This window comes from Amaranthus tricolor, chromosome 2 (genome assembly GCF_026212465.1).
Source record: "Amaranthus tricolor cultivar Red isolate AtriRed21 chromosome 2, ASM2621246v1, whole genome shotgun sequence".
NCBI lineage: Eukaryota > Viridiplantae > Streptophyta > Magnoliopsida > Caryophyllales > Amaranthaceae > Amaranthus > Amaranthus tricolor.
The window spans coordinates 16,272,822-16,296,079 of record NC_080048.1 but is presented as its reverse complement, the minus strand read 5'-3'; the positions used below and the strand labels follow the sequence as shown (position 1 = coordinate 16,296,079).

At 32.3% G+C, this 23,258-nt stretch overlaps 1 protein-coding gene across 2 annotated transcripts; it reads left to right on the top strand.

Annotated features, from left to right (window-relative positions):
- The first annotated feature begins 15,007 nt into the window (after positions 1-15,007).
- On the top strand, positions 15,008-21,412 carry LOC130805053 (probable protein phosphatase 2C 9). 2 transcript variants are annotated; one of them, XM_057669660.1, is made up of 6 exons: positions 15,008-15,449; positions 15,821-15,942; positions 18,700-18,939; positions 19,152-19,428; positions 20,447-20,601; positions 21,180-21,412. In XM_057669660.1, the coding sequence occupies exons 2-6, from the start codon at positions 15,907-15,909 to the stop codon at positions 21,318-21,320; spliced, it is 849 nt and encodes a 282-aa protein (XP_057525643.1). In that variant the 5' UTR covers positions 15,008-15,449; positions 15,821-15,906; the 3' UTR covers positions 21,321-21,412. The 2 variants fall into 2 exon arrangements, with proteins under 2 accessions (XP_057525643.1, XP_057525644.1); XM_057669661.1 differs by having other exon boundaries at positions 21,130-21,412.
- Positions 21,413-23,258: the final 1,846 nt, after the last annotated feature.

Sequence of the window (23,258 nt, the reverse complement as noted above, 5' to 3'; positions counted from 1 at the left end):
GAAAGGCCACTTCTACTCCGTCGGTATCAACAACACCTTTGATTAGTAATTATAATTATGAACCAAATTATTCAGAAGGGTACGACCAAGAATTACACAATTATGCAGAAGAAGAGGAAAGAGAAATACAAATTGATGAAGAAGAAGAACAAGAAGAGGAACCAACGACCCCTATTGGGATACATAATTCTCTACAGTCATCAACAAGATCACATGAAGAACAACTACAACAACAACAACAAAGACAAGCTCGTGGTAAACGAGTCAATTTCCAAACTATCGGTTAGTTTTATAATTTTATTCTTCAAATTGATTAAATTTTAAATTATTATTTATTTATATATTGTGGTATATATCTGAGTATGTCTTTATATTTAAATTTAGATGAAGATGAACTAGTAAGACAACCTTTTCCGGCAATGCCACCTCTTAGTGGTCACATGTGTGGTCGTATTTTACAAAAGAACCAACCGACAATCCAGATGTTTTCTTATGCACTTGTCAAATTTGTGAAAGTCAAGGAGTAAAGCCCTTAATTTCATACAATTTCGCCAGAGGTAAATACTTTTTTAGTTTTTCATACATATATTATATATTCATATTTTATAAAAATTTATTTATTGTGTTTTGTGAATACGTGTTAGGTGGTGGTACGAGATCTTTTAACAAACATTTGGCAAAGAAGCATGGAATCACAAAAGAAACTCATGCAGCAAGAGTGGGACCACAAGTGGAAGCCAACAGTGGGACATTCCCAGCACAGGTATGCCTTTTAAATATAATCGTAATGATATGATTGATGAATTTTCTAAGTATGTAACTTGTGATGAATTGCCTTTTAACCACGGTGAAAGTGGGGCACACGAGCGTTTCACTAGAAAAACTTTGCAACCACAATATAGAGCAATCCCTAAGAGCACTCTTAAAAGACGCACATATAAATAATATGAATCAATGCGCTATGAATTAATTGAAATGTTTAAATGTTTTAATGGTAGGGTTAGCATAACAACTGATATTTGGTCTGCTCCCCCACATTTAGAATCTTATATGTGTGTAACAGCACATTGGATAGATCAAAATTGGATTATTCAAAAAAGAATAATTGCTTTTGAGACAATGCTAGAAAGACATACGGGTGAAAACATAAAATATAGATTAGTAGAGATATGTAGAGAATGAAACTTATTAGATAAGATATTTTGTTGTTCTACCGATAATGCAACCGCTAACATTAAATGTATGGAACTTTTGTATAACGAGCCTGCTTTTAGTTTTATCCTTGGGGGTAGCTTATTACACATACGTTGTTGTGCTCATATTGTTAATTTATCTTGCCAAGCAGGTATAAAACAATTAAGCGATTTATTATATCCAATTAGAGATATAGTGAAGTGGCTTAGAATTGGAAAGATAAAGAGGCGATATAAACAATTATGTGACCAATATCAACTAAAAAAAGTGTATTGGTCATTAGATACTCCTACACGTTGGGGCTCAACCAACGATTTATTAAGAAAGGTGATTGCTTATCGTCTAGTTATAACACAACTGTATAGTGAGTGTACAGATAGCTATATAACTGATGACACATGGGAATTAGCTATATGTGTACATAAGTATTAGAAGCGTATGACCACGCAACTAAGATTTTTTCATATGTTTATGAACCAAACGTCCACTTAGTAATAAGTGAGTGTATTACTATTTTTTATCATCTTCTTAAACATACGCATGATGATACTAACCCATATTTAAAGCCGATTCTTGCAGATATGATGCATAAATGGAAGGCATATTTTACCGATTTTCCTTATATTTATGGAATTGCAACCATTTTAGACTCATGTTTTAAAACAGAAGTTCTTACTAAAGTAATTGGATTTTACTACCAATCATTAGATCGCCCGCCTAGTGATGTACATAATTATGTTGGAAGTTGTAAAAAACTTTTAGCAGAACTTTATTATTATTATGCTAGTGTATATATAACCCAAAACGCGATACGTCTAGGCGTGCTAGCGTTTCGGCACGTCCCTCTTATTATAATTCCGTAATAGCTAATATAATGAGCCAAGATGATAGTTTTGTAGGATCATCTTCTTCTTCATCCTCCACTTCATATTTAGAATTAGATAGTTATCTTAAACACCACTTTAAAATTGACCAAGGTAGCTATGATATTTTAGAGTGGTGGAAAGAAAAATCTGTAAAATTTTCCATATTATCGAGAATTGCAAAGGATATCCTTGCAATTCCTGCTTCTACAATTGCGTCGGATTCTGCTTTTAGTGCAGGTAGAAGAGTTTTAGACGAAAAGAGATCTCGTCTTGCTCCACATAGTATACAAATATGTGTTTGCAAGAAAGATTGAGATCAAGCGGAGATTCGAACACAAGAACTAAGGAATGATGATGATGATCCATGGATGATGATGGATACATCTGCATCATCGTCAGGAGGAGAGTCAGCGGAAGCATCTAACCAACTAGATGATGATGACGAAGACGAATAGGATCCATCGGACAACGATAAATCAACATTCAACAACTAAAAATAAAAGGTATGACAAAGAAATAAGTGGGCTTTGATTCCTTCGGGATACGTAGGCAGCTTAGTATTCCTTTGGTTACTAGGTTCAAGTCCATTTTCTCCCTCTTTTTTTATTAATCATCTTTATCGATATTATCATTGATTCGTTTCTTATTAATTTATTTTTTTCATTCTTTTTAGTAAATATTTTAATAACGATGACAACTTGACAAGCAATGAATTTGGCTAATAATCAAGTAATCATCAAAGGTACGTCCGCAATATTATAGTATTTTTATATTATATAAATATTTAAAGAAAAAATAAAAATGGAACCGATGGTCCGACCCGCCCATCCCGTGAATTGGAACCGCCGGAACCGCCTCATGAACCGCCAAGGAACCGTTTGGAACCGCCTGGAACCAGAACCGGAACCGGTCGCGACAGGTTCCAAATGGAACCGGAACCGGTCGCGACAGGTTCCAAATGGAACCGGAACCGGATGGAACTGGAACGGAACCGGCCCAACACGGACCGTGGCCATGCCTAATTGCATCAATTCCATAAATGTAATGGTTAGTTTTTTGAAAAATAACAGCTAGTTTTGATCGGTTCCAAGGAACAGTTGAGCCGAGTGAAACAATCGTTTCGGTTTGCCGTTACGGTCTGGTTCCATTGAACCATTGAGCTTGGTGACACTAGTGGAAAAAACCTCATTTGCTGCGTTTTGTTGGCCATAATATGTTGCGGTTTAAACCCCAAGCATTAGTGATAGCAGCAGATGGCCTATTTTAAATGCTGCGGTTAAAACCGCAGCACAAAAAAAGACTATATGCTGTGGTTTTATAGAAACCACAGCATATGGTGTAAAACTAAATGTAATAAACAATGATTAATGTACAATGTAATAATCCAATGATAATCACCAATTATCACCAATAATCACCAACTAATATATATATACACTCTCGATCGTATGTATAATAATATGTACATATACAAATTAAAGTCCTAAATCTAAACTAATTACATTATTTACCAAGAAAAAAATTTAGCAAGATACGCGGCAATCTTGTCTTTTAATTCGCACATTGCCCCATCTCTCAAAGGGCGTGTTTCCCTTGGAGTGTCGTACAAAACCTATAATGTAATATTAAATTAAATGATACATAAACATTAGATTTTACCAATAGTAAATATATAATATTATAATTTAAGAAAGTAACAAATACTTACGGCATCAATGTTTTCGACTCCAAACTCCTTCACGGATTGTAAGATATGGTCCATGTATTTGAGAGTGTAGTAGCCACAATCAACGGTATTATAATCTTGTCGAAAGCACTAAGAGAAAATAGATGTTAGTGCCAAAAAAACTTTAAAAACCCTTAAAATCGCAACTTAGCACGTAATTTCTAGCATATGACTATGATTTTCAATTCTAACCACTTCAACACAATAATATATACCAAATAGTGTTGTGTGCCAAGTTTCATGCAAAACAAACCAAGTTTGAGCTACTTTATGCGCGAAAGTACCAAAAGAGCTTAAAAACCCTTAAAATCGCAACTTAGCACGTAATTTCAAGCATATGAATATGATTTTCAATTCTAACCACTTCAACACAATAACATATACCAAATACTGTTGTGTACCAAGTTTCGTGCAAAACAAACCAAGTTTGAGCTACTTTATGTGCATAAGTGCCAAAAAAGCTAAAAAAAACTCTTAAAATCGCAACTTAGCACGTAATTTCTAGCATATGACTATGATTTTAAATTCTAACCACTTCAAAACAATAATATATACCAAATATTGTTGTGTGCAAAGTTTCATGCAAAACAAACCAAGTTTGAGCTACTTTATGCGCGAAAGCGCCAAAAAAGCTTAAAAACCCTTAAAATCGCAACTTAGCACGTAATTTCTATCATATGACTATGATTTTCAATTCTAGCCACTTCAACACAATAATATATACCAAATAGTGTTGTGTGCCAAGTTTCGTGCAAAACAAACCATATTTGAGCTACTTTATGCGCGAAAGTGCCAAAAACACTTAAATGAAACGTATTTCGAATAGTGTCGTGTACCTTTACTACTGTCCATTTCAGAAATGTGGATCTGGATATAGATCTCATTTCTCCACGCACTTTCTTCATTGTGCTGAAACGCATGGGAAAAGTATAAATATTTATATATAGCAATGCATGTAATAATATTAATGTAATACTATTTACATATATATAACACTTAATTAAATAAAATTGGTAAAATTTATAAAATTACGTACGCATTCAACAAGGCTTTGAATTTTGTGTTGCGAGGCGGGCTTTGAGTTTTTTGTAATAAGTCGAGACGTGCACAATATTCGTCAAAGGACATATGACCAAAAGTATACAATGCAAACTACAAACGCAAATGTAAAATCAACAAATTAGAGATTATGTGAACTTAAAAATCAAAAGATAAGTTCAATTTCAAAAATAAAACTTACTCTTTCGCATATGGAGCCAGAATGAACGTGTGTTTAGATGCAAGGGAATTATTCAAAGCAGTCTCAATGTATGATTTGACGTCATCTGGATCATTTACGCTTTTAGTATCCGAAATCGACTTAGGACAAAACCATCCAATTTTTATTGGAGGTTCGCAAGAATTTAGCTCCTCGTAAGCCGCACTTAACTCACGAATAAGAAAATTTTGTCAGTAATTCAGTTATTAAAACAATTAAACAATAATGCCTAAATTGTAAGATGATGAAGATCACTTCATGTAGACATGGATAAGAGCTACATTCAACATTTCTCCTCTCAAAAATTGCCCAATGTCACTAGATCAATAATTACAAAAGGGCTCTCAACAAAAATTGTCATCCTAAGTGTGATTAATTAATTCAAAACAAAATTAATACACAACTTTTAACATATATAATTAACCCTAATTAACCCAAATTAATCCTATTTAACCCTATATAACCATTATATTATTTAAAGTAATCAAATTATGTATATTTTAATTACAAAACATATATAACCAAAAAAAAAACCATTTTCTTTAATCAAATACACATAAATCAAAATAATAAGAAACTAATAATATACAACTACATACATAAGTAAATTATTCACATTCAAATATACAACTACATATATACATAAGTAAATTATTCACATTCAATCTACCCTAAAAATCCTAAGTAATTAAAATTATTCACATTCAAATATTCAAGTACATACATAAGTAAATTATTCACGTTCAAATATAAAATACATAATTAGATATGATAATTTTGTTTCTACAATAGGATTATGTAACCTACAATGAAAAACAAAATCAAAATTAGTATAAAAAAAGACTAAATCCTTATTAAAACACAATGAAGCTATTCTTGAAGAACTTAAACAAAGACTGAAAAATTTATACATTGAAGAAGAACAAGCTTAGCCCTAATCTCGTGGGTTTTTGAAGGAAAAGCAACAATGGTGGGTTGAAGAGCTTAAACAAAGATAGAGAAGGAAATTCGTGCAATTGGTGGTTATTGAAGAACACGTACAGTAGCAATAGTGGGGTTTGGAAGATGATGATCGAGATTGAAGAGAAGAACACAGTAGCAGTCGCGGGTTTTTGAAGAACTTGAAGAACTTGAAGAGATTTTTGCAGAGAATTTCGTGGGTTTTTTGAAGAACATGAAGAAGAAGAAGATAGTCGTCGTCGTGGGTTTTAGGAGAATACAACAATTATATGAAGGTTTTAAACAAATGAACGTTGAAATGCGGGTTTTTAATTTTTTAGAATAACTATTTGCTGCGGGCTGCCCAAAACCGCAACATATACTCAAGTCTGAATTTATTTTTTAGATTATGTGCTGCGGGCTACAACAAAACCGCAGCATTTGAACTAACTTTTTTTTTTGCGAATTCTTTTATGCTATTTTAAGCTGCGTTCAACAAAACCGTAGCAATTGATGAGCAATAGATATGTTCTTTTCACTAGTGTGAACTATCTGGTTCCGGTTTGTGGTTCGAGGAGGTTCAATGGAACATGTGGGCCGGGTGAACCAGTCCGGTCCGGGTGACTCGATTCGCAGTTTCGTGGGTCTGTTCCTGCTATTAGTTCCAATGGTCGTCTGATTTTTTTTTTTTGAAATCTTAATGGTTTGTTTTTCGAGAAGTTCAAAACCTGTAGTAGTCGATTCCAAGTTTGAGGCAGTTCTTCGGCGGTTCATGTAGCAGACGCGGCTCTCTCAAATCTCGATACATGATTAACATTAGTAATAATATTTAAGATAAATAATGTGGAAAAGTAAAACGCCGAACTGATAAACACCATTAAAAACTAAAACTGTTTAAAATATAAGTTAAAAATATTACAACTGAGAAAATATAACATAAGGTTTGCTTAAGTACGATAAAAAAACATAAGTACAGTATAGTCATCAAAGTCATCAAGTAAAATCAATGTAGTTAAGTCCTCGATAGAATAATCAAAATGTTGCGGCATGGATCGAAACCTAAGCTACATTTTCCTGCAAAATACTGCCACCCACAATATGAATAACAACTAATTGAATCGGTTAAAGATAAAGCCGAGTACAATTTCCTCAACAAGCTTATGATACGATAGTTAAATCTTCTTATAAAATATTAATCAAGCACAATATAGAAGATTATTATTCATTATCGACCTTTGTTAAGCCATTAAGTTACATCCTTAAATACTTGCAGAAGTTCATTACTGCTACTAAACACTTGGTAACCTTAATGCTTATTTAATTAAGTTCGATTAAGACTCATAACTTTACCATCATAGCATATCACAAGATCACAACAATAATGACCACTGGTATATGTAAGGGTCTGGTTAAGTGAGAACCGTAGTTCTAAAACCTAACTGTAGTGGGAGTCGTCACTCTTCTCAAGACTTTTATGCTTGAGACTTCACAGGATGGGTTTTTCTCAGACCCCTGTCTAACACCGTATTTCTCAGACTTATATGTCGATCCATAGTTCGACGTTACCTTACTATCAAAGTCATACAATCAATATCATGTATCAAACAAGACTCTACACCAAAAGGTTTACACTCTTATAATTCAAACTTCCACTTAGTCAAATTTAGACAATTTCACCCTTTTAATAGAAACAATTTACTAGTTTTTTAATAAATTAATATTAATCAAATAATGAATTTTCACGACATATACTAAAATTCTACAGGCTAAACTAAGTCATTATTATGCCATAAATAATTATAAAATTCAAGGGTAATATTTTTAAATACTTAATAACGTAATTAATCAATACCAAGTAAAATAGAAAAACGAATCTATCATAACCATGAAAAATAATCTGAAAAGTTATTTAGGGTCCAAAACATAAATGAAATGAGTTTAGACTAAAAAGTTCAAGAAAAAACAAGGCTAAGCATTTCAACAAATTAGTTTGGCTATTTTACTGATAAACCGATTAATAATTGTTTATAATTACTCAAGTCCAAAATAAAAAAACGTATCAAAATACCAAGATGATATGAAATCATTTTAAAGTGATAAGGTTATTTAACCAATAAAATTCATAATTATTATTTTAAATAATTAATACGATCATTTTAACCATAAATCGATATAAAAAAGTAATTAAAGTCCATAGGGTATACGATAATTTGCCCAAGGGTCATCATGTGATTTAGTATGTTATAGGAGTCCTAAAAAATTACAAGTTAAGAAGAGTCAATTTAGTATTTATTTCCTATTTAACCTTTTCTTGATTTACCGATTTATTAATAAACTTTTAGTGTATTTTAAACTTAAGTAATATATTTTCTTAGTTATTTATACAATTAAGAAAATATTTAGCACCTCCTATTAGAACAATATTTTTAACCGAAAAATCAATTAAACGTTATTTAATGAAATAAAATTCAAGGAATATATATCTAAAATGATATCCTAATTTCTAGCTACTATAAATTACTTTGAAAATATTCTTTAAAATTCCTAAGTTCACACCGATTTTATTCACTAATATTTCATCACAAAAACATCACTAAACATCATTTTTGAGCATTTTCTCAATGCATGGAGCTTAAAATAATATTTCAAATGATAAATTTATATATATCTACATTATCATATTAATCAAAAAAATTTCATATATATTTATAACTTTTTTAAAGTGACCCAAAAGTATTATTGTTTTTACGAAAATATCACTAAAATTTGATATGACTTTAATATAACCATGTAAAGCTTAAATAATAAAATAAAATCATAATAATCATGCTTTTCATATTATCAAGTAAACATAAATAAATATCACATAATGAGAGAGTTAAGAAAATGTGTATCATTTTTCTCCAAAGGTGGGTACTATACCAAGCAAGAGAATAATAATAAGAAAATAAGAACTCAAAGAAATAAGCTCCAAAAGAGAAGGTCTTCAACGCTCCAAGCTTCAAAGAAGTAGATCTTCAATTACCCAAAAATGATATCCAACCTCCAAATTAATGATACTTTACTCTTCAAAAGTTGATGATTATTGCCTTAAGAAGTGATAAAATCAAGTTCCATCTTCATTTGATTCTTCTACTAATAAAAAGGGTATTAAGTTAGTAAGAGTTTAATAAAGTGAAGATATAAGAAAGAATGATAGAAAGATTTGATGATAGTGGTGTATGTGATCTCATGGCTAAGGGGGTATTTATAAAGGATTTTGGGCAACTTTGTAGTTCATAAGATTATATGAAAAAGAGTATTAGGAATATAGAAGAAGGTTAACTTGTGTAAGTGATTTAGAGTGTGTAAGTGAATGTGTACGAGTTTGGAGTGTAGAAGAAGGTTAACGTGTGTAAGGAAATGGTGATAGCTCGTGTAAGTGATAAACATCATGAGTTAATATCAAAAGGATTTTGGTTAATCAAATTTTTGTTCAAGTTTGTACAAGTGAATATGTTTTAGAATAATGGGTAAGTTTGATTAACGTTTGATTATGAAAATATGATAGTTTACTTAGAAAATTTTGGTTAAAATTATGCTTAAAGTTAATAATAAACAAAGTTGTAAAAATCGAGATTCGAATTGGAATTGATCAGACCTGTAGAATCGAATCATAGAATCGTAAGATTCAACAATAAACTTAAATTTGCTATCTAGTCATAATTATTCACATCAAAAGTTTAAGTTGATTAATCAAAGTTTTATTCACTTTATTTATAAGAATGAAATAGAACTATATTTAATAATTAGTTTAAATCCTCATAACGATAAATGAAATTTATTCTTAAAAAATTATGAGGATGGATCATTAAATCGTAAGAAAAATTAATGAAAGATGATACATAAGAAAATTTTAAAAATTAAGAATAAATTTGTAGAATCGAATCGTTAAATCGTAGGATCGTGGAATCGTGTTATGATTCTACCTCAACTATTTTATTTTAATTAGAATTGTAAGATTTTACCAACTAACGATTCTACCTATGATTCGAATCGCTCGCTTATTTTTGGATCGTGAAACCGTAGAATCGTAGATTAGAATCGCAATTTTAATAACCATGATAATAAAACATATGGTTAATTTTTAGGTATAAAGTAATCAAATCAAAGTTGTAAAGTTAAAATGATAAGTAGTAAAGTTAGTTTAAGGAAAGAAAATTAATACGTAGCATTTTAACAAAACCGTAAATATAATAATAAAATTTTACTTTTTGTAGTATAAAATAATATTTTAGTGCTTATAAAAAATATAAGAAAATAATTTTTTTAAAAGTTTAATATTTGGAAGAAATTACAAAATCAAGGAGGAAAAATAAGTTTAGAAATTAAAGGTGGTTTGAATTGGATAACCAAACGATTTGGAATTCGAATTAAACATTCGGAATAATTAATCGGAAGATTAAGATTAAAAATTTTGAGTCTATTACAGTTTAAAACCGATTAAGTTCTAGTTAAGCCACCCCGTGGCCATCACTAGCATCACCTAACATTATTGAAACGTCACTAGCATTCTGGCAGCACAAAACAAGATTTTTAACAAATTTCTTTATTTTTAAACATATTGATATGACAACAGTTTCTTTACTTAATGAAAGTCAAGGAAGAGAAAGTGGACAAGTTGAACAAGTAGTACAAGAACAAATTACATAAATAACCCAAAAAAGTTGAAGATACATTTTCTTTACCCAAAATTTTGATTTAGGGTTTCTAATGAATGAAGATAGTGAGGGAGAAATGAGGCGTTTTGAGGCAGTGTATGAAGTAAGAGTGACATTGAAACTAATTTAGAGTTTATAAGAGGGAGGGAGAAAAGAACGATGAGGATGATCTTAAGGAAAGATCTAAAGGCAAGATCTAAGGTGATAAAGACGTGGGAAAATAAATTGTTGGGAGCTTCTAAAATCAGTAAATAGAGGGGTTGGGAGGTTTGGTCCTTCTATTTATTTGTGGCTAGTTGAATTCAATTATTTTTCCATCTGAGTAAAAAGTTTGTTGAGTTATTAAATATAGGTAGAGAGTACTACATGAATTAAAGTAATTTTAAGTAATAAATTAAAAAAATTTGATATTGGCATATGGGGAAAAATAAAATACGGATAAAATAAAAAATTACTTCCTGTGTTTAGTTGTAACATTGAGTTGTTGAAACTGAATTTGACTGCTCTGTCACTCGAAGTTATACAAAAAAATTGCTTCTTTTTAACAAAAAAAGCACTGTAAAATTGGAGATATGGAGGTTGTTTAAATTAACAATTCAGTACAATCCAAACAAAAAAAATGATGAAGAAGAAGAAGAACAACAACAACAACTTCTGACTTTTCTTCTTAATAGGCTTAGATCTAAGATTTTCAGCAACATTATACACCATTTTATTTTAGCTCACTTAAAGTAGAACAAAAACAAGGAACTTATGGTTATCAACGAAAATTCCTAGAAATCATTAAGAAGAAAGAAAATAAAATAGAAACATGATGAAACCAGAAGGATTTTATCAAAACTCAAGAACCCAGATTTTTTTAGGGAAGAAAATCAAGAACAAGACAAAGAAATTAGCTTCAATTTGAGGGTTAGAGAGACAAAAGTAAATGATGGAGATGAATAGATCATGCAGCACAACACAAGGGAAGGAAGTAGCTTATAATAAGGGATTTTGTTTCATGCATATTTGGAAGTTGAAATTGAAACCAACTTGTAAATGATAAGGGGTAAATGTGGAAGATAATGTAAATAATAAATGTTGTTTGAACATGAAAGACTTGAATCTCAACCTTTGAAACCTTTAATTTATCAGTATGGTTGATTAACCAATGATTTATTAATTTATTGAATTGTCATTTTGGATAATATGGAGAACAAGGCTTGGACTTTAGGCTCAAAGGCTTGGGGAGAAGTAGAAAATACTGATGTTGCTTATATTAGTGATAACATTAATTGCTCTTGATGGAAAGCCATGAGTGGGGAGGATATGGTTATCTTATCAAATTACTCTTTCTTAATGCACTAATGCATTTAACAACTCTAACTCATCTTCTTGTGGTGGCTTCAAATACATAATTCTTTTCTTTATCCATAGTTTATGTATTTATAAAACTTGGGTTTAATTCTGAATTCCAAAGCCATTACTTTGCCTTAGAAAATAGAAGATTCAAATAAATAAAGCGAAGCAAAAGGGCTACAGTTGCAGGTCAATTCATCACTCACTTGATAGTGCAAAAGTTACATGCTTTCTTGTTTTGAATCATTAACATACACTAGCAAGTAAATCACTACTACCAAAGTTAGTGTTACATGCCTCTCCAGAACTTTTTCTACCAAAATCAAAGAAAATGAATGAAGATTTTGCATTCGAGGAAATAGGTGGCTTTAGCAAATTCACAATAAAACCAAAATAAATTAAGAATATACTATTACAATTCAAATCAACATCAATTAATTTATTCGATTAAACTTAGAATTATCATCTTAATAGGATTTCTTATTGTACGTGCCGAACTTGGCTCCTGGTCTTAGCTTCCTGCCATTTGGCTAAACTAGTCTTGGGATATTTTCACACGCCCTTGAGACCTTCTCAGAAGAGAAAGACCCTTACTGCTCCCCTAAGCAGAAGGAAGATTAAGTATGATTTCTTCAGAGGTCCCAACTTTCTGAGAAAGACACCATAGCCTTACTGGAAGCTAGACTAACCAGGACTGAAGACGTCAGGGTTGTCAAACCCCCAAGAGTGCCATACCAATGCTGGGAAGAACACAAGACAAGACAGAGGTGTTTACATCTTGGAGATCATCTTAACGATAATGAGGACTTGTCCAATGACAACTGTAGTCACATATAAAAGCTGCTACACTTATATATATATAAGGCAACGCACCACTAACTACCTCGTACTGTACTACGTATTCAATACTAGACGACAAGAGGACAACTGTAAAGTAATAATTATCCAATCAATGAGCTCCACGCAATGACTGTGGAACATTCTAATGGTTCCCTACACCTTTTGACAATCCCAAGAACGATTCTCTCAAGATATTTCTCACTGATGCGATAATTAGGGTTTTGAAAAAACTCTTTCGAAGCCCACTACTATTTACGTACAATGCCATGCACTACCAAAGGTACATTAACGTTTAGAATTCTAAAAATTCATACTCTCAAACAATTACTGCATTCACAAAGTAAGGATCTCACATCCACAAACAAGCCCTAATACTTTTTCTCTAGAGCGAAAGGCCATTGTGCACTTTAAGAGAAAGGTTAGGCAACCTTTCCTAAACACTTATTGTCGGAGGAAGTCCCCCCGAGTTTATCTTTTTTTTGTTTTAATTATTGTATTATTATTCTTTTTTTAATAGTAATTTATAAATCACAGTTATTGATTAGGAAGGTCCATAATTGACCAAATCAAAGACTGACAATCTCTGAAATTGGATTTTTCAGAACATAATAAAACTCCAGCAAAGTGTGTGCCTCCACGGGTGAGATTTCCTAATCACTTTACAATGTCCTCCATCCTCAAATCGGTCCTGATCGATTTGAATCAAAGTAAAAATTAAAAGTGAATAAATTTTATGAATAAAACTAAAAGAGTTAAAATATATAAATCAAATCAAAAGAAATTTATGGATTATTATCAAAAGAAAGAAATAATAGAAAATAAATGAGACATACCTAAATGATTATTAATGCAAAGGGACGGTGAAAATACTTCTATCAGGGAGTACTCTCTTTTTTCATAAAATATTGATACAATTTTTTTATTTTTAATTTGTACTAGTGTTCTTTAAGTTTGTAATATTTTTATTTACCCAAATTTTTGTATGAAACAGTGTTGTGTATATTATTTCTTTTAATTCTTATTTAAGTATTTTTTTAAAAAAAATATCCCTCTTTTAATTTTATCTAAATAATTAAGTGATTTTTAGTACTTTATTATTATTTTTGTTAACAACTCGTTTTGGATGAGATCATTTCAATATTATATAGATATATATAATTAGCTTATTTTTTTAATTGATAACTTTAAATAATTGATTATTTTAAGATTGTAAAAAATCAATTTAATGTTATAAGTGACTACTTCAAAAATAAAAAGTAATCAATTTAAAATTATTACTAATCACTTTAAGATTATAAAATAGTAACTTTACAACAATAGATGTACATTAAGGTAATGTTTGGCCAAGCTTTTACAATAACTTCTGCAATAGAAAAGCCAAAATTTGGCCAAACACTGTTTCTGAAAAGTTGGAATAATTTCGAAAAAATTTGAAAACAATTTCTATAAGGGTCAAGAGGAGAAGTTAGAAATTATAACTTCTCCTTCCAACTTCTCTAAGAGCTCTATACTTTTGTCATTTTATGTTAAAAAAATTCCAATACTTTCTCCAACTAACTATCAAAATCTTTTTTATTACTTTTTTTTTCTTTCCCCATATCATCCTCCAAAATTCAAAATTTCCATTGCATAATTATTCAATTGTTACCACAACCAACATTCCAATTATTTAAAGTAATTCTACCTTATTGAATATTATGCGATCAAATTACATCAAAATTTCATATATGTTTTATCTTTAAATTTTAACACATTTAAATATGTTTTTCTATATAGTATATTGTCAAATTTGAGATTTATTTTTATATTCAATCACTTTAATGTATTTGAATAATTTTTTCTAACATTATAGTGGTTATTTTTTAGTGTATTCTATATGTGTTTTCGTCATATAACAACATTAACTTTAAGTAAATATAGGAAAAAAAAGGCCAAACACACAAATTGTTTTTATTTCCCGAAAACTCTTTTGAAAAATATGAAGCCAAATACATCTATTTCTAAAAAGTGTTTAGAAACATTTGCTACATAATTACTTTTAGAAAATAAAAATTGATTTTCTAAAGGTAGGCAAAAAATATACCCTAAGCAAATAATTTGTGTGATATCAATTATAATTGTAGTTGAATTGATGTTGTGAAGAAGGGAGTAATTTCTTGTACAAACCCAAAAGACCAGACTTTCTTTTTTATTCTTTCCCAAAGAACAGCTTAAACTGCTGTAGAATTCCCCCATACATATCAAGCAAAACTCGATTATTACTGCTGCAAAACAATCAATACTCTCACCAACTTCTAATTTTTAAATTTTTTAATTAAAATAATCACAAAGTCAAAGTTTTGGGCAAATACCCACATCTTTTTTTCAGACTTTTCAATCTAATTTTCTCTTTCCTGAATTAGGTTTTCAAGTTTTCTCTCTCCTCAAGAAATTTTGAGAGAACCCTTTACACTCTTGCAGACTTGCTGCTGCAAAACCCATTTCCAGCTTTCTTTTTTTTGTTTTGATTAAGCAAAGTTTTTGCTTATCAATAAAAAATCTCTATCTTTGCTGTAGTTTGTTGGGCGTTTGGGATTTTTTTTAATTTGGTAAGTTAATTTCTTAATTAACTTTTTCAATTTTGCTTATTTTGATTCAGATTTTTGTTATTTCAGTAAATTTTATGCTTTTGAGATGTGGGTATGATTTAAGTTTAGTCCTTGGCTATTTATTTTTTTACATGTTGCACCAATAAGAAAAGCTGTAATCTGTCCAGTATTTTGTTGTGGTTTTGGAGGAAAAATATTTGGTAAAAAAATTCTTGACTACCCATATACTTATTTTTTAATTCAAGTTTTAAATTAGAAGTGATCTGTTGTTTTTGAGATGTGGATATGTTTGAAGGTTCGTTCTTGGATCTTTATTTAACTTATTAATGATCAGAAATGAATTTTTTTGTGTATTTCTTTGATGATTACAGTTTTTTAGAAGATTGTTCTTGATGGGTTGTTGGGGAAATAGATGTTGATTTATAGAGATAGAAGGTGAAGCTGTAGATAGAATTTTATGGATAACTTATGCTGCTTCAGTTCAGTCTCTCAGGTAAGGGTTTACTTATGCACTTATTGATTTTATTCGTATGTTTCATTGAATTTCCTTTCAGATGTACTTTCTGGCTTCTCTACTGAGTAATTGCTGGTTATGTTATAGTTTTATCAGTAATTGACGAAATATGGTTCATGGATCAAACTGTGCTACTGTGCTTTAAGTTGTATTTCATTAAGATTTGTTATTAGTTTTTAGTCATTAGATTTTTATCAATGATAACAAGGAGGGAGAACAGGAATAAGAGACACGTTAATTGATTAGAAAACCTTGTGTGTAGCTGACTTGGTTTGTGAACTGTGAGGTATTGGCATCTACTTATTTACTTTAGATGGGCTGGAATGTCTAAGAGTGTAAAGAGCTTACTGATACGGGATCAGAGTAAGGCAATGGATTGTTGAGTTGGTTCTCAATTCCCCCTTTGGGTTTGAGACGTGTATTTGATGAAAAAGGGTTAGGTTATTTTACAAATGGATTCACGCTATTGAAGATAAATTGGTTTAATAAAAGAAACCTCATCTGCTTATTGCTCGAATAAGACATTGGCTTTGATAAATGTATAGTCCCTAACCCCCAGTATGGACGATACCCACCATCTAAACTTGTTTTAATGCATGCTATGAACCATGACCAACGCCACAGAGAGGGCATATCAAGTAGAAAGAAACTTCTAAGGTGCAAGTGCCGAGCGTGCAGCATACACTTTGTCCTTCCGGATTAAATGACCGGGAAAAAAGGAAAAAAGCTTTCGGGGATTTGCTTATAGAGGATACAGCTTGATATTTGGAAGTATGTCATATAGCTTGGTTACTTAGTTATCAAAGTACGGAGTGGTCATACCACTATGGCCTATGTGGCAGTCAATAAATGGATTTAGTAGGACAAAGATAAGCATTCTTACCCATATGGAGTTTCCGTTCTTGCCTTTATTGGTATTAATATTCCTGGCGTAATTATGTTTTACAAGACTAATCCAATTTGATAATGTAAGTGGAAATTGCAGTTAATAGCAGTCAACCAACGGAGGTAGGTGTGTGAGTCAGTGAGTGAAAATTTTGACTAGGTACAATTGTGCAAATTGCATAGTAGGCCAAAAAGGTGGTGAAGAGGAGAATGGAATAAAAACTCGTCCAGTACGTTATATAACAACCGTTATGTAACCCTTTTATATGTTGTCACAAAGTTGAATCCCATTATATAACTGCACATGAATTTTTACGGTTATGTTTACGTGTAATGTCCAATATTTAACCGTTGCACAGTTATTTGTTGCGAATAGGTTATAGAAAAATTTCTTCTACAATTCCCTTAAATTGTAGCAAATGTTCTTCCACATTCTCTGATATTATTTGGAAGGCAACGTGTGGTGTGTTAAGCCCATTGCAATCTGTTAGGTGTGAGTGTGTGTGGGTGCATGTAAGGGAGATGGTTATGAAAGACAGCAAGTTAGGGAATTGATTGGAATCCTCTTTCAGGTTTTTGATTTTAGAAGAGGGGTGGCCTTGGGGGTTAAGGAAATGTGTCCAGTGTTGGGGTTAAGGAAATGTGTCCAATGTTTAGACAATTTTTTTTATTGAAATCCACATATCATACTGCCTTACACTTCCAATCCAACATGCTGAGATGGCTAAGTTCAATTGGTTCTATAACAAACATATTACGTTCTATTTTGTATGTGTGTCTTGAGCTGAAACAGATATAAAAGGACTTTGGCAGATTAGTTTTCTTTGATTATAAACAATATTTTAATTACTTTGAAGATTTCATGCTGATTAATAATTGAAAATAATTCATCCGCTGAAGAATATCAACCTTATTGCCATTCAAACTCAGCCTGCAAACTTTGACCTTCTTTCTCTTGCTATTTATTATTAATTTTTAGTAGTGATAATCTTGTGGAACTAGTCTTTCAAATCCTTCCAACTTGAACATTGTCACATTTATATTATGTGTATGTTTTTATATTTTAATAGTCAAATTCTAAAAGTTTGACCCAAAATCCAAAAGGTGGTTAATCTTTTTGTGCGGCTGGAGTAAAAAGATATTGACTTTGTAACTTATGTTCTTTTTCTCTACTGATGCTGCCATTGATGCTTTATCATTGTCAAAACATGGCCACCATATCAGTCAAATCATTATAGTTTTATTATTTACCCATATAAAGGTGTAAAAATGTGTTTTAGGTCGGTAAAACAAACATTCCTTGGTGTTGGCCAATAATTGGCCGTTCGACAACGGTGTTACCCTGTTACCAAATACCGCGACCATTGTGATAAAGAGTCACAGCCAAAATTGCATTTTGAACAATGGTTCAACCAGTTGACACGGATTTTTTTCCTTCCCTATTTGATTCTTATTACGGAGATCAAGCAGCATGTTCATACTCGTAACTTTGCTCAATCTTTCTATGTCTGGCAGCTTGCAACCTTATTTTACTTCTGGAATCTTATATTATGTGATTAAGGAGGATTGACCCTTTCAATGAATTTATTGGTTGGATAGAGTGTGATATATGTGCCCCACTTTTCTTACTATATTTTGACTCTTGATCAAATCAACCCTAATGCACTCACTATTTCAGGCTTTCTGTTACTATGTTTTTCACTCTTATCCAATATTCAATTTTCTTTTTTAAATGCACTATGTAAGACATTTGTTAATTTCATTACTTATAATATTCTATCTTGAAATTGTACAAAGATTTTAATTTTTAGTCATGATCCTTCCACTAAAACTTTTTGCTTCATATCTAAGATTGTAGGAGGACGTTCTTCCGGTGCCTCTGGCAAGGGAAAAAGTCATCAAGGTTCTGCCAAATATGGCTTCAGTTTGGTGAAAGGGAAAGCAAACCATCCCATGGAGGATTATCATGTCGCTAGGTTTGTGCAGTTTCAGAGACATGAACTTGGCCTGTTTGCCATATATGATGGCCACTTGGGCCATAGTGTGCCTGCTTATCTACAAAAGCACTTATTTGCCAATATTTTGAAAGAGGTTGGTTTTCTGTTTTCAATTGTATCTTTTCATCCGTTTCTTTGAAGACATGCTATCTAAGCTCCATCCTATGTTCGTATTTTTCTTCTACCTGGATAGTTATTTATCTATTTAAACAGGTAAATTGGAATTTGGTGGGGTGAGATACTCTAGTGTTGATACTATTCAGGATGCTAACAGCTTCGGTTGTATGATATTATGTCAATGAACAGGAAGACTTTTGGACTGATCCATACAGATCAATTATGAAAGCCTATGAGAGAACTGATCAAGCCATTCTTAACCACAATCCTGACCTGGGAAGAGGTGGCTCAACAGCTGTTACGGCTATTTTAGTGGATGGACAGAAGTTATGGGTAGCCAATGTAGGAGACTCTCGAGCAGTTCTTTCTAGAAAAGGTCAAGCAGTACAGATGTCTACTGACCACGAACCTAATACAGAACGTGGCAGTATAGAAGATCGAGGTGGCTTTGTCTCAAATATGCCAGGTGCAGTGAGCATTAGAATTTGCTCTTAGGTTCAGTTTTTTGAGTTTGTTTATAAATTGGCTGTTAGGATGCTTTTGAGCCTTTTAGCTGTTGGGGCTTTGATACCATATGCTTTCCCATACCGTGTTTAAAGATGTTTTTTTCGTGCAATCTCTTACTTGTTTGCCTTTGATCTTTCCCTGGTGTGGCTATAGCTTACTGAGTTTCAATTTCCAAGATTTTACATTTCCTTATCCAGGAAATATGATCTTTTATTTTTCTTTTAAGTTATGCCATGGGTAATAGGGATCTTCTAGAATTGAAGTTATGCCATGGGTACGTGTTCTGGAAATATGGAAATCATTTTCTTAAGAGTCTGTTAAATATGGTTAATGTCTGCCATACGTATGTGGGTGAAGTTAACATGTGGGAACACCTCATTTATTTAAGACCAATTTACTGTTGTTTGTTAACAACCTCTTTGTTCTTACAATTCACAAGGGTAAGACTTTGTTCATCCAACCCGCCAAATCCCTCCTAGGTGGGAGGCAGGAGCCACGTAGTGCCATTGGGTTATGGAATGTTGTCATTGCAATTTACTATTGTCTAGATTTACTAAGTTGTCTCGTTGCCCCAACCGTATCTAATGTGCTCAAATTTTAGTTCATATAGCCTACCCCGACTTTTAGGATAAGGTTTTGGCATTATTATAAACTTGTCACGACTCCTATCCCAATCTAATAATGGATATAATATACTTTCACCAAAATACCTTCTCTCCTTTGTAGTATCATGGAAAATGCTGGAAATCTAACCGTGTACACACAGTAATGTTTCTGCATTTACTTCAAAAAAAATTATATTTCTGCGTTGACTAGATCGTGAACTTCTGTGTTTAACTGTCTTGTTTTGATTCTGCTAAAATTATCTAGTAATTGGTTTCACAAAATTGTTGGCTGATCATAGCATAAATGATGCGCTATTGCCTGCTGGTTAAGCCTTATAAGCTAATTTAATATCTCTCTCATTCTTTCATTAGGTGATGTTGCCAGGGTTAATGGGCAACTTGCAGTTTCTCGTGCCTTTGGGGACAAGAACCTCAAATCACATTTGCGGTCTGATCCTGATATAAAACGTGTTGATATTAGTGCTGATACCGATCTTCTGATCCTTGCCAGTGATGGTCTTTGGAAGGTATGACCTCACTTCATCTCTTGCGTTCTTTCTGGGTCTTTGGACTAACTACCAAAGCAAGATGACATGCATCCGCACAAGTAAACTATGTTTTTTGATGGAGACAGGGTGTAAAAATTTTCCTAACCCCCTATTATGTCATTTATCCGTGAGATTTTTTGCATAAAAGAGGGGCATTTTACTTAACCGCCCTTAGAATATCAGAAAACAGGAAGGGTTACTTGTTTTGTTGTGAGACTTTGATGGTCAAAACCCTGTTTTCGCAAATCTGATGTGCACAAAAAATTGTTACAATTCCCCGTTCCCACAACTTTTTTACTGGAAGGATTGGAAAACGATGTGGAAAGATGGAAGTGGGCTATGGAATGATGTTTGAGCGGATATGAAAACGAAATAGGCGTGGTGTTTGATTATTGTTTTTGTTTTTTCCCTAATCATGACGCATGATAATCGGTGAAGGGAGTCATATGCTTTTTATTTATTACGTCTTGGGAGGTGCTGATCAATGGTTATGTGTCGTCGTTACAGTAAGATTGCTTGCTTATAAGCTGATGGTAATACCTTGCAAAACAACTCAGGTAATGTCTAATCAAGAGGCAGTTGACATAGCAGGAAAGATCAAGGATCCCCTCAAAGCTGCCAAGCAATTAGCAACCGAAGCTCTTCATCGAGATAGCAAAGATGACATATCCTGTATTGTAGTCCGTTTCAGAGCATAAAGCATTGTGCTTGGGAAAAAAAATGTATATTCTGATTTCTGGGGGCCTTCATATTTAAAAAAAAAAAAAGAAAAAAGAAAAAAAAAGCTTGTTATCAGTTCTACAGATTAATCGACTTCGGGTTGGGTTCAAGGAAAATAATTAATACTTTTGAGGTTATTTACAAGCTGATGTATAAAGAAGGGAGAAAGAATTGTTGTGTTAAAATGGTTGTGATGATGTTTGATAGTTGCTAAAATTCCTTTATGTAGATTTATATAAGTCATATTATCACATTTGTAGTAGCAACTCCAAGTTCTTCTGTCTTATTTTTTTCTAAATCTATTTACATTTGGAGATATTTTGTTATGAATAAATCTTATGTCTTATGTTATAAAAAGCTTTTACATATTCCTTTCAAAAAAAAAAAAATAGAAAAAGCTTTCACATATTGGTTAAATTAAGAAAATTGAGAGATGGAGGTTACTGTTCCTTTGTCATTTTGACACATTAGTGGTTTATATTGAGATTGTTGGATGTATGGAGTATTTTAGGAGTAATCCCAATAAGCTGTTTCACTCAAGTCTTGTATCCACTTATTGAATAGATACATGATTTTAAAAGTGATGCATGGTTAGATTAAGATAAGGGGAAGGAAGTAATATCATTAGTCAATAAATAGATGGATTTTTACATGGATATTTGATTTGATCTCATGCAATAAAATAAAAAACTTACCATTAACTACAACAACAAAAATAAGTCTAGCAGAGTGTACTTTTCCTACTATATTTTATTTTTACAAATCCATTGTCAGTAGGGAAGGACAGAGATTGGATCCGAGTACTGATGGCCATGGTTCGGGTTATCGGAGTCGAACTGGTCTCAAATCGCTGAAAATTTGTACCCGAACCGGAACCATCTGCAACAGGTTTCGAACTGCGATCCGTGGAGGCTTCTAGACGCTTTAATTGGAACAATTGGAAATCAACTGGTCTTGGACGAGACAGCCTCATAATGAGACCGTCAATTTGGGCTGGCCTAATTCGTGCGTGTAACAACCTAGGCTTTTTTTCATTTTCTGAGCATTTTTCAATTTTGATCTTAAAGGTATCAATTTCGATCTTAAAGGTATCCATTTTCAAAATTGATACCTTTAAAGTCAAAATTAATAAATGCCCAATAAATTGAAATGTTACACGCACAAATTAGACCAGCCCAAATTGACGATCTCATAATGAGACCGTCTCGTCCAAGTTTTTGTGATTTGAAATTGTATAAAATTGTGGAAAATGAAAGTGACATAATTGTCGCAGTAGTAATGAAAGTAAACATGGTTAGAAATAAGGTCGTGTGGGATTTTGGCGTCGGGGCTTCTAGACGCTTGTGTTCCAACAAGCCTTTAGTGAACTTTGGCAGAGAACAAGTGAGACAGACATCGTCTCCAGCAAGAACAAAAAGTGTTTCGATGTCGGTGAGAGGAGCATGTCCTAACCGATGATGCCACATAGTAGAAGGCATTGAAGGCATGATTCTTTCAACTTTATAAGGTAACTCACAAAATTAGCATCAATGACAAGAGCTGCTCATATTCTTAAAAGTTATTACTTGTTGACATAGATATACTACTGCTACAATATAAACTATAAAATATTGCTTCATTATTCAGGTACAGTTTGCAAGCGCCGCAAGAAAGGATGAAGATCGAAAGGCCAACTCACATTCTCGTGATTCACCTGAAGCACTTCAAATACATAGAGAATATTGGTCGATAAAAGAAGCTTTCTTACCCCAGTGGTTTTACCATTGGAGCTGAAGTCGTCTGTAGAAGCTTTTTTTTACGTTCTCTATGGTTTCCCTGCAATGACAATATATCTCACAAGTCGTCTGTGATAACTGTTAAATTGGATTTTGTACACAAGCTCATCATCTTTACAGCTTGGCCTGTATCATGTTAGT